Raw genomic sequence first — 19,352 nt, forward strand, 5'->3', positions numbered from 1 at the left:
AGCAGATTTAATGAATCCCCTACTTAATCAAAAGAGCTATGGCTCTGTTGTCATTTGACTGCCCTGTCACATTTGCTACGTACATATTTGCAAATGACAACTGCTTCAAATGAGAGCGACAGATGTAATGGCTCATGTCCAAAGTATTGTATACTGTAAATGTATTTTCCCTCAGCTGAGAGGACTCAAGACGAGTATGGGGTATGTCCTCAATCTCCCTCCACAGCCATCAAAATGAGGACCTTCAGGGTTCAATGTTTTCCTTCTTCCGGTCTATGTAGCAGCCTTGGAGTCCAGCGCTGAGGCCCTATTAAGGGCTGGACGAAGAGTACAACATAATCCTTATCTGTTTCTAGTGGGTACATGCCAATGGACTACAGGGATTATAATGGTCCATCCATAAAGCTATGTGCAATGGGAGGAGCAGCCCAGCAAAAATATGGATAGGAAATATTATCAAAAATCAATATCATTGTAATTGTACATATTCATTGCAGTTATGATGAACTGGAATATGAAATATGAAATATGAATATGAATATGAAATATGAAAATATATACAGGGTCCGAATCTTTTCTAAAGATCATTTTCCAGGACTTTTCCCAAGACATTTTCAGTGATGATCTAGCTGGTATGACAGACAGGTATAGCGCCATACACTGATATGTTCCTAAAATGACATGCAGTCTTTTTCATTTCCCTCTTGCTTCCCAGGACATGTGGGCACCCTGGAATATTTTTACAAATATTAAATATTCACTGCACTATGTGTTCAAACATAAGCAATAGTCCTCACTGTGTTTCAGGCTTCAATGTAATAGATGTACAGATGTACAGATGGACGGATAGATAGATAGATAGATAGATAGATAGATAGATAGATAGATAGATAGATAGATAGATAGATAGATAGATAGATAGATAGATAGATAGATAGATAGATAGATAGATAGATAGATAGATAGGTTTTTCTTTATATTACCTTTCCATGTGGCAATGGACTGTCACACAACTCTTAACAGAGTGATGCAAAAAAACAACCTTGCACCTTCATTCCTGCATCTCCTCAAGTCCCCTCTGAGAACACACTGGCGTGAAGATATCAGTCTCTAAGCTGTTCTTTTGAAAAGGTTTTCACAAATGGACCTCAACAGAAATTCACAGATTGAAAAGGTAAGAGAAATGAAAGAGGGAAAGGAGAACCAGATGGAAAATGCAGTGTCAATGAAATGGGAAACCGCAGCTGATACAGTTATGACAAACTCTGGCTGGGAAAAGTCTTACAAAAGCAATTTTTGGTTAGATACCATCATGCTGTAACTGAATGAGACATTAATGGACAGGAAGTGTTTACTCTTTCCCACAGAATTTTGACTGCAACAATGAATGAATATTGCCTTCTCACATTTACTGGATTGGTAACAAATAGAGAGACAACATTTTCTAGTTTGTGTCAAGCTCCTGATGGTTGGGGCTGCTCAGACACAGGAAAGTCGGCTGAACTGCTTTCACCTTTGAGCTCCACCAATCAGCAGCACAGCCTCAGCGGCAAACTTTGCCCTGAGTGGTTAATCGGGTAAGCAGGGGCCCCCCGGCTTCTAGTCTGCTGCTGCTCAGTCTGGAGATGGGGCTTATGAAAGAGAGCTGAAAGCGTGACATGTTCACATACGATTGTAATGTGTTCAAGGCTTTTCCTATCCAAGAGGGTTTTCATGAAACTACGTGATCTTGATTATCTGCTTAAATACGATAAAACATCGGTTGGACGACCTACATGGAGACCTGGGTTCAAACTGATAGAAAATGTAATCAGGTTGAGAACAGTTCACCTACTGTAGTCTGATCACTAGTAAAGTGCAGAAATCCTGGATTATTCTGCTTATCCATTCATTTATCAGCATCTCTCTGATAAACGGTTTGGTGGGAAACGAGTGCATAAAGCTTTGACTGCATAACTAGTTGAGGCATTTGGTTGGCGATGTGATCTCCTTTTGATACATTGTGCAGTAATTGATCATTTTAAACCAGTCTGATATATATTTCTGAGCAGATCCTGAATAAGTGGAGGGAGACAAAGCAAGTACAGCAAACATCTGGAATGGAGATCAAGAAGCTATGGTGTATCATATGGTTTTAATTGAAAGCAGAGGTGGAGACACAGCTTGCAATAATGTGGCAGGTTGCTGGTCTTCCAAACAGCAACATGTGACAGTGGAATGATTTTACTTTGAACTTGTGTCTGACACTTCTATAAATCAGCTCAAATGATGGCAAAGGAAGAAAAACGTGTCGCCATCACCACCTTCTCCTCCCTGAGGGAGACACACCTGAAGGGTTGTATTAGATTTCTCATTAGGCTTCTGTTCTGATTAAAGATGTGTCGGTAGTAATATCGGATATCGGCCCGATACTCAAATCTGGATCGGGTATCTGTGACAATTGGCTGATCTGGTATCAGATACAAAAAAAAAAACATTCAGTACATTTATATCTATGAATGTGTTAGTTATATTTTGTTTTAACATAATTAGGAAAGCAATGTTTCAGTCAAGCCTGATGCTGCCTTACACATTAAAATAATGATCCCAGTCACTTCCACACAGTGAGGAATACAGTTTATTAATTAAACACCAGTATCAGCCGATACTAAGCACTGGTATTGGTATCGGGACCGAAGAAGTTGGATCAGTGCATCACTTGTTCTGATCTTTAATGCATGCGATTCCAGGTGAATACAGTTAACTAACTAATACGATAGGACACTCTGCCAACAGACTATATCATGAGATGCCATCAAATGCAACACAAATTACATTCAAATACCAAAACAATTCCTAGATTCAGCCCTATAGATATTCCATTAATCATTTCCGGCCTGAAACCACAATGCTTCGTTACCAGCTTTATGACTTCTATTTTAGAAAATAATCAACTTCTCTATTTATTTTGGGCATCAACTCCAACAGCTGGTGGTGAGTTGCTTCATAGGTAAAGTTTGAACAATTTGTCATACGCCAAATAAAGAATAGTCAGCACTTCCATCGATTACACAACCGCATGTGACAAAGCAGTTTGACTGTTCACAGAATGGGAAACCCGTACCCAACACCCAGGTTTTTGTAGATTTTTAAGATTTCATTCAATTCTAGGCCGCTCACGTGATTGCCAAAATAGGGATTTTTGACATTTGTGAATATTAATTTGTGAATTTACTTCTGCTTTACAGGCTACTAAAGGTAACAAATAATGCATATGTTCACCATATGTGAAAATTATATAACGGCCATTATTAATTTCTGTTACACAATCCATAACATAAATCACAAAAGAAAAGATTTTGTTCCTTTTTTTTTTATAAACAATTGTGACTAATAAACGTACTGAGAAGGACAATATGGGCCGATTGGCATGGACTGGGCTCTAATATAGAAACTGCTGTTCGTGAGGAAAGCTGGATTTTCCTTTTCAATCTTTCCTAAAAAACGTTACGTTTGATGCTTGGATACTAACATCAAAAATATGTTAGGGAGAGATAACATTGGTACAGATTTTGGAGTGTATGAGCCCGATAGCTCAGGTATCCACCATAAACCACATGTAGAAATGCAGTTTGTAATGTAATGTTTGTTGGGCTTAAACTGCTTCTTTATTCTCTTGTGTAGACTGATGAATTGGGCTTGGGCAGTGTGTCACAACCTGTTATGATAAACCTAATAACAATCAAGTCAGAAAAAGGTATCCAAAACCTCCAAAAAGACGAAAGTGGTTTCTCATGTTTCTTATACTAAACTTATTGGCTTGTACTGAATAACCATTAATTCACAATTAAACATTTCTCAACAATACAAAGCAAGTAGAACAAAATAATATGGTTGTTCTCAAACTCTGCAAAAACAAAAAGCAATGCAGTTTGAGGATCAGCTGTAAACCACTCAAACTATAAAACCAGCATCAGAGCAGTTCCCATGCTTTTCATAACTGTGGGCTGGCCTCCTGCCTGTTCTATGCTAGTATGTCCAGCAAACCATTATAAAACTAGTGCAGCTTGTTGCCATATCCCCTTGAGAACAATTAAGTCCTCCATCAGCCTGCTGGTTACTCTACTGAGAAAGAACAATTTTCTTGTCATTATAGATAAAACATGGTTTTCAGAAAAAAGTGATGCAGAAGTGAAAACGTCCTGAAGAGGGAAGCTCTCATCACCTCAAACTGAACAATTAGTGTCAAAAAAATGGTTGATTCTTTCTTCAAGCGATCAATAAGCTGTGGGGGATAACCACCCATAAAGGCATACACTGAAACAAGAAAGATTCTCCCAATTAATAAGTGAACTAGGATTAGTACTTCCTACACATCTAATCATACTTTAATCTGTTATAAATGCGAGAAAGCTCTGTGAAAACCCCGTCCTAATGGCTAGATTTCAGCTCTACTGCCTTCAGAATAAAACCCAGTCCATTTGGACCTGTGGTTTCTGCAAAAACATCCCTCTGCTCAAGTTGCGGGCCTCGTAATTCAAATATCAATAACGGAGATATCCAGTGATCTAAAAGGAAAGCTTGTAGACTTGACAGCTAACATGCGGTACTGAAGCTATTTGCTTTTGCATCAACACTGCTGTCGGTTATAACATTTTTCCACAAGTGCACAACGAATAAGCAGAAAGAATCGCACACAAAACAGTGATAAACCACTGCCACTGTGAAAAGATTAATGTGAGAGAAAGAGACATGTTTATCCCCAGTAATTATGTATTACTTACCATTACTACGCAATCAATGTCACTGCAAGCTGTATCATTGAATGTGTGTAGGTAGCATGTGTGTGAAAGCATATGAGTGATCAGTCAGTTCTGGGACAGTGAACATAATAAGTATTGTAGCTCTGACAAACAACTTCATTATGTACATCTGACAAATGTTCACATAAACTGTTTGAAATTTGCAGGATTGGGGTCAATCGAATTATTCCGCATTTGTTTTGTAAATCATTTTGATCCTCAGCGTGACCATATACCACAGACTAACGGCCCGCAGGCATTAGGGTGCCGCATGGCCTGGCAACCACTTTCTACTTCACGATGCAAATTAGCTGACTCACAATGTAATCTGATGTACTGTTCATGTAAATAAGGTGCCTAGAGTGCATACAATGCATTAAAATAAACTAATAGAATTTGATTATAATAACAAATGCCAGGGGAGGATCTGATCTTGGGGGATTGTATGACTGAAGAAGTTCCAGCTGCGTTTAATGTCATATAAACTCTTGTAACCAAAGATTTTACAACTAAAATGCAGTTGCAGCTGTTAAATGCGGTAAAATATCTAATTAACTGGCATATAGGCCAAGTGTCAATCCTTGTGTTGAGTTAATTTAGTTAATAAGTCAGTTAACTTGAAAATAAAGAATGTCAAAGAAAGAGTAGTTCAGGACCTCTGATAAATATTATTTGTTTACCAACTGGCACCTGGCCTTCAGTCATTTCGCAAAAGTGTCCCGGATGTACCACCTATGACACAGGGATTACTGACAGTGACTGCGCAAGCACTGCTTCCCAAAAGGTAATCAACGTATTAGTCTTATTGGTCCAAGGAAATCTAATTCCCCAGAGGATATGCTGTGAGGTGTGTCAATAAAGAGAGAAAAAGCAATGTTCGCGGTTTAAGTGCAGTAAGGGGGTTATTAAAAAAAAAAAAAGAAGCAAACTTTAACTTTAACCCCAACAGGGAATCGAGGCAAACTATATTTAGAGAAGTCACAAACTCTTTCAGTTTCAAAAAAAACAAAAAAAACAACTTATCATTTGAAATGCTCACGAGCTGAGGCCTACACACGTCTGTCCCCGTGCACAGGAGAAGTGTCCAGGGAAGAGCCGCGGGACGGGGGGACTTTATATAACAATGTAACGAATGGGACAGAAAGTGCACTTACGTAACGTCTCAACTTCTTCTCAGGAGGAGACTTTCTCAGCCACCCTGAACACACCACATCTCCCCCACTCATGTCTGCTCCTTCGTGCTCTCCTGGAGGAGCCGCAGCGGGGTTTGGCTTCGTTTGTTTCTGGGAGTGTCTTCTTCTACCTGGAAGGAAAAAAGAAAAACACGTTGGCACAAAGCTCAGACGGTGAAGTTGAAGTATAGAAACTTCTCAGAGAGAGTGGTGTTTGTGTGTGTTTTATGGGGGGGGGGATAAATACCGTCACTCCCTCGAAAGTCGCCTCTCCGACCAGGCAGTCGTGTGAGACGCACAGACCTGATTTCCCCGAGTTGGAGTCAGAAACACGAGTATATCCAGAGCTGGGAGTTCATGTGAACCTCCTCGGCACCGCCTTTTATCAATAGCAACCGTGACTTGTGTATTTTGTTCAAACTGGAAGAGGAGGAAAAAAAAAAAAAGGAAAAAACCAGGGCTCAGGCAGCAGAGAGGCTAAGTTTTCTTGTTGTTATACGTCTCGTCTGCAGATCCCCGACACAGTGAGCGGTGGTTCCCAGTAGTTGAGATCACATGTGAATGTCCCTCACTCAACCGGCGCATAGTTGTCGTTTTTCTGCGCAAATTAAAAACAAATCTTCCCCGTAAACACTGCGGTTCCGCCGAGCTTCCTCACCAGTTTACTCCCATGGTTCCTTAATTGTGATTGACAGTGAGGCTCCGTCTTTCCCTGAACTCACCCTCCTCTGGAAACATGGCGGCGTCAAGCTGCCGGGCGGCCCAGCGGCCACGGAGCGGATGTGTGAGGGTTCCTTCAAAATAAGACGAGTCTCTGGTTCAAAACGGCAGTTTAAACGGCTCTAACGTTCTGATGGCAACGGCTAAAATAAGATAGAATAAGATAAATAAGATAAAATAAGATAAATAAGATAAATAAGATAAAATAAGATAAATAAGATAAAATAAGATAAATAAGATAAAATAAGATAAATAAGATAAAATAAGAGAAAATAAGATAAATAAGATAAATAAGATAAAATAAGATTAAATAAGATCAAATAAGATAAATAAGATAAAATAATCCTTTATTAGTCCCGCAGCGGGGATATTTACAGGATTGCAGCAGCATAGAGTATAGTGCAAAACAAGAGACATAGTAAAACAAAAACAAGATAAAAGAAATGAAATAAAATAAAGTATTATAAATAAGCAATAAAAAACAGTAAAATAAATAAAGTAAACGGACGTTTCACGTGTGAATGAGCTATTTTTGTATTTGTTTGTTGATATTTGGCATTCACCGTTTTAAATGCTTTAAATTGCGTTTCTTGGGTAGTTGTTCAGTTTTCATATATATTCTTAGATTTTTTTATTATGATTAAATTAATTCATTTATTTTATTTTTTATTTGTTTTTAGCGTTTTATTATTATATTTGATTATTGTGATTGTTTTACCCTGCACAGCACCTTGAGATTTCATTGTATTTTAAAGTGTGCTATATAAATAAAATCCATTAATGGCTACTTGTGCTATTTGGTGAAAGCAGCAGTTTAACAAAGACAAAATACATTTTCACGCGTTCCTTCAAGGTGAGATGCACGTTAAGCACGCAAAACCACGCAAAACACATTCAACCTTCAACGTGGTCCCGCAAACGTTGGGAGTTTTGTTTTGAAAGTCACCACCGGATGTCACGTTCTTGCAGCTCCGCTGGCTTCATTACTTCAGAGGATGGAATGGGGAGGCGGCGGCGTGCAGTGAAAACTATAAAAGCTTTAACCATGGGACATGTAGTTCAACAATCGTTTGTGTTCCGTCTTAAAACAAAACAAATGAATGTAGGGCGGTTTGATATATGAAACATGATGTAATAGGGCCGCAAGCACCTCTGGGTGATTACAAGAAGTGGACTCATAAGACAAAGAAAGGACCCACCTCAGTCTGAACCAAAATGTCCCAAGGAACCTTGCACGTCTAAACTACAATATCCATAGTTCGTGTTTAGTCCGTAAAGAAAACTCGCCATAAAATCATGAAGGAGGGAAGACAGTGCACTCACTCACTTAGTTTAAGGTGTCACATTATGCCATTTGTCTTCTGTGGTAGTTATGCTCATTGTTGTACAGAGTACAACAGTTTAAATCAGTGCCAAATATTTAGTCTTTTTTTTACTCTTTAACAATACCTTGAAACTACAATTTATATCAGACATATTTTCTGTCAGCATGTGATTATTTTTTTAACTGAATTCCAAGATAGATATCAGTAGTTTTATAGGCGTCTGTCCTACACCCCAACGGTAGAGAAAGGTTATATTTATAAGTGTAATATTGATCTGGTTTACCATATCTGATCAATATACCAGACTCAGCATCCAACACTAGTCTAATCCTCTAGCAAAGTCGTGATCCCTGTAGACTCAGAATGGTATCCGAGGAATCTTATTGGAATGTCATTGTAATGGTAAACACTTCCCCCAAAGGATGTTTCTTGTTAGTCTATGATTAATGAGTTTGCCATTGTGCATTACCTCTTTCAACAGCCACCATACTGATGAAGAAATAGGGAGCAATTAAAGGATGATGACACAATACACCAATTCCATTTAATTAATTGTCTTTCATGATAGCCTACCATATATTTAACAATACAGTCCTTGTTACAACATTAAGTAATTTGGGTGCAATGCTCTTCATGCATCATGCTTCATTAATGTGGCATGTGTGAGAGGCTGTGCATTTGTGTGTGTGAAGCTTTCTATAATATTGTTTCTTGTTGCTTTGCTTTACAGGTGTGCAGTGCATAACTCATTTGTAAAAACACTAGATGAACAGACCAGGCTTACTGTCAGTACATGCCCAAAAAATATGCGTATTGTATGCTACAAAAACCTAGAACATTTTTCAATATTATAAAATCCTAATCTGACATTAAATTGAAAAGAAGATATATCATACCATAAATGGTACAAATGTAAGGTGAAAAGTGTAATGCTTGGGTTGATTACTAGTTGAGAATCATTGATTTTTTTTTCTCCAAATGCCCTTTAGAAGATTTTGTGCTCCTGCACAGTTCTTCCCTCATCAATCACTAATTAGCATAAATGGCATCTTTGTCAGTCCTTTGCTGTTGCTACATTACAACTGTCATTTGTCCTCTGCCCATGGGAATATTGGGGGATTTCATGTGATTTCCCAGTTCCTTTTTCCGACACTGCTTTGTCTATACTCACTTCCATTTATACAAAAAAAGAAAGTTGCAGTCAAAGCAAAAATATGATACATGTGCTTGTTTTGATGAATTATGCAACAATGTACACTTCTGTTTTCTAAATAATCCAGGGTGCTTAAACAATACTAAAATGCATTATTTTGGAGAGGGGTTATTGAGGTTAGTTGTATCAATAACATACTGAATTGAATATTTAACCATTTTCATCTTGAAGCATCTATTTAATAAAAAAAATATTTGCATTACGATCTCGTCACACAGAAAGAATATCAACTATGTACAGTGGGTGATTATCCCATAAAAAAACAAAAGGCTAGATGTTTTCTAGAGATGGCTCCTCCTGGTTCATATATGCAGCGGAAATGTGAAAGTAAGGTCATGCAGACATTGAGGTATGCTTGAGCACAACACACTCAGAATTTGAGTGTTTCTTTCACATTTCCAGAAAAAATAATATGTTTCCAGAAACCATCTGCTGCTTTCTCTTGCCATCCCGCAATTGAGTATTTATTAATTGTATTTTTTTTAACATTTGTATTATCATATGTTAGCCATTACATTTATAGTTAAATCCCCGACATCCGCCCACGTCTTTACCAACATACTTCTTTAAATAACCTTAAATAAATTGTCAAAACTGTGGTTAAGTAACACAATACAACATTTACAGGTTTGTTTTTACTGTAGGGACAGGTGAATCCATTATGAATAGTAACACAGTACAGCTGAGGTGTGTATCCTGACAAATTCCTCTTCAAAAATCTGCATTAAATATATCAAAAAGGCACATAAAATCAGCATGAACACAAAAGTCTCCCTGAATGATCAACTCAGAGGAATACATTAAAATATGCTGTCAAACAGTTAACTGTTGTCAAATATGTTTGAACACAACCCATTAGTCAGCATTAAATATTCATGTTGAAAATGCCTTGCAGATTACCCAAATGTAGTATTCCATTTTCCACAGATAGTTTTGTATTCCATGATTATGATATTTTAAGTCATATGTACATTTATTGCATGGGATATGAAACCTGTAAAACACAGCAAAGCACACACAAAAGATCTAAATATCATCAAAATCAGAGAACCGTTCGTGAAGAAAAGCTGCATGCAAATCAGAAAAATACACAAAGGTTGTGAGCTGAATGTTCAGAACTATGACAAATCAAAAAAGTCTGTTTATCTTACACATGCATGTATTTGCATACGTGTGTGTGTGTGTGTGTGTGTGTGTGTGTGTGTGTGTGTGTGAGGTAATATAAACACTGTGACAAGCCAGATAACATGAGCATGTTCTAGACTCTAGAACCAGTGTCACATATTTATCAATGTATGTAAATGTTTATTATTATTATTATTATTGTCATTATTTTATTTTTATTTCATTTTAGGGAGAGAATACATTTGCACCAATAAGTGTTATCTATCTCAAGTTTTGAAATTTGGAAGTTAAATGAAAGATTACAATGTTGAGATCACAAAAAATAAATCTAAATAAATAAAATACTATCAAAAAATGAGTGAAACAGTGGTACTAGAAAAGATTTTTAGCCGGAACAAAACCAACTGTAGGATCAGAATCAGCGCAGACGCTCCGTGTGTGTGTACATGTGTGAGTGTTGATGAATCATTTCATGAGGCTATATGCACATCGATGGTATGATCGGTCCTCGACTCTCTTAGTGCCAGTTCATCTGGTTTCCTGCAGCATATTTCTCCCATCAGAAGACCAGTCTACTAATGGTATTGAAGCCCCCTCCCCCTCCGCCTCCACCAGATGGACCGCAGCTCCCGGGTGGGTTGTTGTCATCTGAACCGTTGGGCCTGAATGAGCAGGAGGATGAAGGGGCCTGGAGGGCCTGGGTCCGAGCACTGAGCTCCTGTTCCTGTTGACAGCATGGAGGGAAGAGAAATGTGTCAGAGTTCGATCATTTTAACGTGTTGAAGGGACCAAAAAATACGAGGTATGCCAAAGAGTTATTCAGAGTTGTCACTTAACATTATTACAGCGCCCTCTAGAGGGGGTTTACTTTACTCACTCATACAAGTGCACTAGAAAGTCAACTCTACACACCACAGCTCAATGACTCGTGAAATTACACCTCATGTCTTGTAACAGGACAGTTCTGATTTGGCTTCAAGTTCAGTTCAAAAAATCCTATCCTCTCTAAGTCGTCTGTTACATTATGGTCTGTTTTCACTCAGCTTCTTTCCACCTGAGAGACTCTTGTACAGCCCTCGACTTTCATAATAACTTCACGCTTAGAGGGGGTTAGTGGTAATGATGTTAAGCGTCAAATGCATGTAAAGCATGAAAAATTATTCACCCAAAATATCCAGTGAACCTCTTAGCAGCAGATTAAATGCTAATCACATCATACTTAATTAGCATTTATTGGTAGCATTTATAGGCGGCGATTTTAAATGGGTAACGCAATGCCTCTATGTGGGAGAAGGAATTTCTTTTTTTTTTGCTCACACCCACATACCTGTAAATACAGCTTGTTGTCCTTTATTATAGCATCCAGTAGTTCTTTCTGCAGCGGAGGCTCAACACTCAATCTCATTCCATTTGCCATCAGTCCCCCATTTATGTTCTGCCCCGGTAGCTCCTGCTTCCTGTACATGACCACATACGCTGTGTCCTTGGGGAAGCGATTTGTAATGTTCTGCACTGACTGGAAGGACGTGAATGTCACTCTGCTGTCGTTGAACAGCAGCCAATCCCGTGCCTCCTGGCCACTGTTAGGTGGCGCGTCTCCTTTCTCCGGTGGGACTGAGAGAGCAGAGCAAGTGGAGAGGCTGGACTCAGGGTGGCCATTCCCCAAATCATCCTTGAGGGCGAAGTGGTTGGCTGGATGCTGTGCTCCGTCTGCTCCATTAATGTTATGACCGTAGGAATAGTAGTGGCCACTCTCCGACGATATCCCAGAATGCATCACCACCGAGCTGAGCACATAGGGCACTGACTGGACTGACATCTCGTCTCCTATATTTATCTGCTCCGCTCCAACTAGCCTCTCCTTCTCCTCTTCCTCCTCGTCTTTTTGAGATGGTTTGAGCTTCTTCGCCAGATTCTCACTGCTTTCGGGAGAATCCACTTGCAGTGGAGAGGAAGTACAAGAGGAACATTGTGAGGGCATCGAAGGGGCGTGTACAGGAAGTCTCATGAGTGGCGGGATGGTGACGTTGTCCAATATCTTCCTCCGGACATGGCATTTGGCATCATAGGAGAATCGCAGCAGGGTGAGGATCAAGTATTCAGGTGCTGACACCACTTTCATGGTCCTCTCCGCCCGCTGGAGGGAGCTACACTTCTCACAGAAATAGGCATTCTCTTCGTCCAGGATCTCTGGAGCCAGGAAGTAGTTTACCAGGTCAGGAACAGAGAGAGGAGGCTCATTAGTCACGGGCACAAAATGGACATTGCTAGCTGGTGCTTTGGCCGAGCCTGGCTCAGGAGCTTCACTGCCGCCGTTGACGGATCCCTGACAGAGAACCTTGGGTTCCTCAGAGGGCCCCTCAAACTGAGAGCTGCCCTGTGATCCAGAAGGACAGAAGGCCAAAGAGAGGTCTGTAAAAGGCTCCTCTTTCTCAGAGATGCAGTTGCACTGCATACAGCGGATACCTGTGATCAGCTTCCCTCCAAACGTCCTTTCTATCAAAGTCCTCCCGTCATTCTCAGGTTTGATTTCTGCTGGAGTCAAAGACGACTCCTCGCCGTCCTCTGGAGAAGTCGGACCTGCTGGCTCTTTGCTGTTTGTGTCAACAGGGAGGGCCACCTTTGGTTTAACCGAGTCCAGGACTTGAATCGTTTTCTCCTCTTCGTGTAACCTTGAGATCAGGAGACAAGGGGCACTCAACATTAGAGGAGAACATACAACTGTGCTATAATGGTTTTAATTTGTTCCAGATCTATTCCTTCAGAACAGCAACCCCTTAGTCACATTATTAAGTTCTAAAGAAATTTCTGTTTACCAGAAAACCACAGCCACACAACCAACACCCTAAATGCTTTATGCGTTCTGAATATCAAAAGCTTTTTTATATCATCTTCTCCATTTTGCATTTATTAACACAAAAATGATGCACTAACTTTGGCCTCAAGACATTCATTTGGCAAAGAGGAACAATAAAGAAAAAGTAATTTTGTGTTTCCAATTGACACACTAACTTGACACATTACAATCATGATTCACCTAATCTGTTTGCCGTGCGACCGTACCTGTCTAGAAGGAATCTGAGGTACTCAGAACAGTCCTGCTGGGAGCCGGCATTGAACCAGGGAGGCCGAGATGCTTCCAAGAAGTTTTTGGGAGCATATGCTGCCCTCTGCAGGAAACAGACATGCGCCACACAGTCATTGTGTCATCAACAGTTGTTGTCATTAGCAATAATACTCTGTTATATCTATAACACAGGACAACACTAACCTGAGTGTGTGCAAGGAAAGCAAAGAGCAGCTGGAGCTTTTTCATAAGTATGTTTGAACCATTTAGATGTAATGATAAAACATGACGCCTGAAACTGTGAAAAAACAAAAAGGTTAACTACACTCAAGACTGTCCATAATTTATGCCTCATGTTTCAGCATACGAAATAAAAAAAATGCAACAAGTGGCTATGTGTTTTTTGGATACACAACTCACTCTGTGGCCATGAAGAGGGTCTGGATGATGCTGTTCAGGAAGCAGGTGTTCCCCAGGTTGACCAGGCCAGTCTTGCCGGTCTCCGACTTTCCAACTTGCCTCAGAGGACCTGAAGCGAATGAGTTGGATTGGGACGTCCAGGCACTTTGATTCAACACCAGCTTGATCTTGTCTTCTATGGGTTTTGGGAGATCCTGAGGAGATACATTTACATTTTTAATATGGAGTAAAGTCTTAAAGCGTTTGATTATTTATGTATTGAATCAACTTCTAAGTTAACTGGTTAGCAACATTTTCTTCAACACCTATATGCATGAGAACATATATAGTATGCTGTTTTACCTTGACGGCCTCTAGTATGTGGTCATAGAGGTCAGGGAAGCCGGAGTACTGGTACATCATGCAGTGTATGAGCTCAGTGAACTGCAGCAAGAAAGCTTTGCTGGTGGAGAGACCATCTGTCCTCAAAGACTGGACCAGATGCACCACATGTGGAACAACCTGGTACGGTGAGGGATGAAGAGAAGAGGAAAACGTTGAGGATGCTAATAGGTTCTGCGTTCTGCTAATATATATATTTCATAAAAAATTACAGCACGGTCAGCCAGAGGGTTGTTTCACATCAGGAACCCCCGAAGAGGGTTCAGTCTCATTTGCCGACTATTTTTGAAAATATTCACGTTTTTTGGGATGCTAATGAAAATGGCCAACTCAAGGGCCATTGCCTGGCATTTAAGTGCTTCACACATCATTAGTGGGAGAGTGCTGCCGAGCCTGGGGGTTCTGGGAAGAAGAAGTCTATGCAGCTTTGAAGTAATTTAAGCGAGAAGAGAAGAAAATGAGAAAACCAATAAAGTGGCCATATGAGAGGGAAATGGGCTGTGAGGAGGCAGGAGATCCCTCACCAAATGGAAGGCTTCAGGAGAATGCTGGAAACTCAGCAGCATGTGGGAGAGCACGGCTAGCGCTCCCTGCCGCACAATGGGGTACCACAGACGACTGAATACCTAGGGGTTCAAAAAAAAGAAAAAAACTCTTTATGTCATCAATACATTTAAACAGCCCTGGGTTAAATATATTGGTGAATAAAATGCTGCAATCAAGCTTAATAATTACTGCAGTTTAACATCTGTGTGGCTTTTAAAAACATGCATGCCATTTCTGGCTTCTTCCAGAGGTCCATAACAAATCAAAATGAGGAGCGCCCACTACAAACCAGTTCAATTTTAAGCAGAGTGACGTCTATGAGGATAGTGAACTTCTGAACAGCAGCCAGTCCCTTCAGTAGAGCAATCACCCAGGTATCAACATGTTGGGCCAGAGGCCAAGACAGCCAGTCAATCATCCTAGATAGAGAGAAGTATATGGAGTGAAAATAATGTGCAAACATGCGGTTAAGTTATGGCAACATTGTTCGTGGATGATTAGATGTGAGAGGTAACCTGCAGAGGGCTTTAGTCATGCTCGCATCTTTGACATTGTGGTCCGTGGTGAGACTCTTGATGAGCACTGTGATCATCTGGACGGGGATGTGCTGCACCAGGCTGGCCAGAGCAATGGAAGGGTCAAAGGAAGGGTCTGAAAAAAAAAAGATAAAACACAGTAGGAATGGTACAAAACTTCACAACATCATCTTTTCTTTTTGCATTAGTGGAGAGTAGTACTGGTAGTGATTAAAAAATGTGCGTTTCCAGTCAAATTTTATAAACCAACATTTTTTAGACCAACATTTACCAGAGTACCTTGTGAAATAATGCAGTGTAACCCCACCACAAACTAAGGCCTTATATTCAAGCTCTTCCTGTTGTTTTGTCTATCACCTGTGACCCCTGTGAGAAGATTTTAGCCCCAATACAGATCAAAGTTTTTTTAACATTGAGTATTGAGTATCTGCTGATATTGAGCAGAGTAAAATACCTATTTATTTGTACATAGCTGCACAGAGCATAGATAAACTAAAGTAGGCCTGAATAAAATATCTTAATTGCTCTGCAGCTGAATAGCTCTGCATTAACAAAATATATCCTGCATCACAGCTTTCCTTTGATGATTTCTGTAATATTTGTATGGTGTTCCACAGTGTTTTTTCAATATCTGGGAAGAGGAGTGGGATCTGTTGATTTGTTTTCGGGGACAAAATGTAACTGAAATTGAGGCGGTGACCTTTTAACCCAAAGCGGCTCTGGATGCATCGCTCACTGATGCGTGCTGTCAGTGAGTCCATTTTATTGAAACTGCTGCCTGCTGTTTGTGATTTTGTGCTGCTCACACGCAACACTTCACAGTAGGCTCAGGAGGACATGTCTAAAATTTACCATAAACAAATAAACTGCAGCTTGTAGTATTCTGAACTCAACTACATCCTCACAGCCAATGCCACAATATTTGCCCTGGACAAAAACGCACACCTTGTGGATTTGAAGGTTTTTTACACTAAGAATTGCTCCAACTGATGTTTGTAAAGTGAGATCAATACCTCAAAAGTAAAAATAATCAGTGTGCCAATAATACTGAATGGATGAACATCAGCTAACCTATATAAATGAGAGAACTAAGCCACAGGATCAAAGTAAGTTTTTGGCAGGGAGCTGAAAAAACAGAATGAACAAGGTGACTGTTCCAAGGTGTTCAATCCAATCATGTGCTAAAAACCCTGGCACTACTGCCAAGAACTATGGAGGGAGCATAGTAATAAGTCATGGTCTGATGCTGCCAAACGCAAATCCTATTTTTTCATTACTGATAGGCAGACATTTATAAATCTATGAAGAAATCCAAATGTGTTTATATCGTATGGTTCTTAAACATCTGTAAGTAATTCCAGGAGTCTCTAAACTAACCCTACAGAAAATGTTTGGTTTTTTTCTCAATGGATTATAGACATTTTGGAAAGAAGAAAGAAAGTAAGGACAGAATGAGTCTCACCTGTGGAAGAGATGATAGCAAACACTTCCTGCAGTGAGGGAAGCAGTGTGGCTGGATCAGCCTTCCAGATGTTTTGCAGCAGTGTGCTAACCTTGGTCACCTGACCTACATACTCTCTCAGCTCCCGTTCTTGGCTGGCAAAGCAGTGGAAGTAACTGATGGTCCTCACCAGCTGCTGGCAGAATAAAACGCCTGACTTTTCCCTCGGGATGCACTGCACAAAGTCTGACAGCACAGTGCTCAGGTGGGCACAAAAAGCTGGCTCAGGACGTTCACACACCATCCTTAAAATCTCCACCTGAATCACGCTGAAGATCTCAAGCACAGAGGGGCAGCTGATAAGAAGCCGCAGGCAGCAGTGAATGTAGTCTATTATGGCTGGGTCTTTGCGGTCCAGGTGGCCGTAGCCCTGCTGGAGAAGACCGAGGACAAAGTCTTTACTGAAGAAAAGCTCGAACTCTGGGCGGTGGTAGCGCGCGTAGGCTTCCAAGACCTGGAAGCCGATTTGCCTCTGAAAGGCATCTTCACCGAGCAAGATGAGGCGGGTGGTGAGAGTAAACAATGCCTGACACTGCTCCTCCGTCACCTCTTTCTCTGCTGCTTCCACTACCTTCTTCACAATGGCCCTCTTCACAGGAACAGAGTGATCGGAGCTCACAAGGCCCTCTAAAATCTTGTCCATGATGACGGTCTGCAGGAGGCAAATGAGGAAACAATTAGAAAAAAAAGATTGGGCCTCATGTAATATCACAGTTGGCACTATTGTTCTAATGACTTTACACATCCAAAGAGTCCTGTCCGATCCTCAATAGGATAATTTGACATGTCACATTAGGAAAAGGACAGATGAAACAAACTAAAAATGAACGATGGCTGAATTCCATTTAGCTGATCAGTTTCAGAGTCATGGTGTTGTACATGCAGGCTCACTGTCACAGCTGACAGGGGTATTAGATTGGTATTATTCTGTCTGTTGTGACAAAAAGCCTATAAGTGCATCGGGTCCTTTTTACCAATTTAGAGTCCACACATTGTCCCCATTCATTCAGTGCACAGACTGTGAGCATTCAAAGGGAGACAATGTGTACTGAGTGTTAATGTGTTGAAACTGAAATGTAGAGCTTGTAGACTTTACTGGTATTGACTATTGAGGCAAAACATTTTTTACCTTATGCAACACGATTTAAAAGCAACAAAAACATGATTACAGTTTTTGCAAACAGCTATGCTTTGCAGAAAAATACAATACAACAACAACAAACTTAAATTTAAGGAAATAATTAGAAACTTAAAGATCATTTTCATGTTTTCATTCATTTGAACCTTTAAAGCAATTTTTCACACAAAATTAAGGAAATGCCCAACACAGTTTAACAGAAGTCATTATCATCTAACTAACTAGTTTCCTCTAACAAACAGTCCTCAACCTTAATAAAATGAATCTACAATGACATAAAATAGATAAGAGCATAATACTTAAATCTGAAAGGCCGGAGCCAGAATGTGATGAAGGGGTTTGCTTAAAAAATACTTTGACAATTAAATAATTTTAGAAATTGTTGTTGATTAATTTTGTTTTGGTTAGGTGTCCAAACAACAAATCTTTCAAATAAAATAAATAACAAAATATCTTGTTATTTTAAAGAGTATATTTTATAAACACTACTTGAAAAACGTCTAATATTTCCGTGTTTATGAGGCATCGATCCCACGATGTTTGTCCACATTTTGATCATTTTTGGGGGGGATTTGACGTAAAATATGATGTTTTTATTTTTTTATGTCCATTTGCTATCTTCCGTAACACATGAACTACTATCACACTGAACGTATCTAACATGAGATGACTGGCCACCTGACGCCGCATCGGGAGCACCGTCACCGGCCGCTGTTTGTGCCTCTAGTGTGGCTGCAGTCAGCTAGCATGCTAACGCTAGCTGTAACGTCAACGGTTATTCAATTTGCGCCCGGCAGTTGAAACACGGCTCTGATAGATACACGTTAACGGCTGGAGCACGCGCTGTCGCTCCATGGCAACAGCTGTCACTCAAAACCCTTCGACAACTGAATCAACGGACAAAGCAACCAAACAGGCCTACACGTTAGCGAGGTAACGTTACGTTCCTCTGACTTAGCAAAAATACGGTCGCGTATTGGCGCGATACAGAAGCGTTACCGTCTGTGCTTACCCCAATAAAGCATGTCAACAGTGTCCAGACAGAGTAGCTTCAGTTGTCGGCAGATTGTAACCGTCTTTTCACTGATAAACCATGTTATTTTGGTTCATTTCATCGGTCAGAATCAGCTGACTGCCCTTCCAATGACGTCATTCCTATGGACGGGGAAGCTGGTAGGACCCCGCGTGAGAAGAGGTTTTCGTCTACGCACTGCCTGTGACGCAGCTGGTGACTTTGAAGTGACACAATCATTAGAAGTTCTCAATAAACGATGTTTGTGAACATGTTGGATCACAGATACATTTTTAATTAAATCATCTTTAAGATATGAAGGCATTTCTGAGCCGTTTCTGTACAGTACCCCTCGTTAACCTCCACTTTGAATGTTCCCGGCGAAGTTTGATTTTGGTCGAAGATAAATTGTCTA

At 40.2% G+C, this 19,352-nt stretch overlaps 2 protein-coding genes across 3 annotated transcripts in view; both read right to left on the reverse strand.

Moving 5' to 3' along the window:
• The window catches only part of gab1 (GRB2-associated binding protein 1), a 49,737-nt gene extending 43,053 nt beyond the window's left edge, over positions 1-6,684 (reverse strand). For both annotated transcript variants that reach the window (XM_054604202.1, XM_054604199.1), the window contains exons 1-2: positions 6,201-6,684; positions 5,936-6,084 (exon numbers count right to left, since the gene is read on the reverse strand). In XM_054604202.1, coding sequence (XP_054460177.1) covers positions 5,936-6,007 — 72 coding nt within the window. In that variant the 5' untranslated portion in view covers positions 6,008-6,084; positions 6,201-6,684. The remainder of the gene's footprint in view (positions 1-5,935; positions 6,085-6,200) is intronic.
• Positions 6,685-9,458: 2,774 nt separating this feature from the next.
• Positions 9,459-19,114, reverse strand: usp38 (ubiquitin specific peptidase 38). Its single transcript, XM_054604165.1, has 11 exons — positions 18,938-19,114; positions 16,749-17,439; positions 15,266-15,401; positions 15,040-15,169; positions 14,729-14,830; positions 14,166-14,324; positions 13,824-14,017; positions 13,608-13,701; positions 13,400-13,506; positions 11,664-13,008; positions 9,459-11,060 (listed from the first exon to the last, which is right to left on the reverse strand). The coding sequence occupies exons 2-11, from the start codon at positions 17,428-17,430 to the stop codon at positions 10,896-10,898; spliced, it is 3,114 nt and encodes a 1,037-aa protein (XP_054460140.1). The 5' UTR covers positions 17,431-17,439; positions 18,938-19,114; the 3' UTR covers positions 9,459-10,895.
• Between the last annotated feature and the right edge of the window lie 238 nt (positions 19,115-19,352).

The sequence above is a fragment of the Anoplopoma fimbria genome, chromosome 9, assembly GCF_027596085.1.
Source record: "Anoplopoma fimbria isolate UVic2021 breed Golden Eagle Sablefish chromosome 9, Afim_UVic_2022, whole genome shotgun sequence".
NCBI lineage: Eukaryota > Metazoa > Chordata > Actinopteri > Perciformes > Anoplopomatidae > Anoplopoma > Anoplopoma fimbria.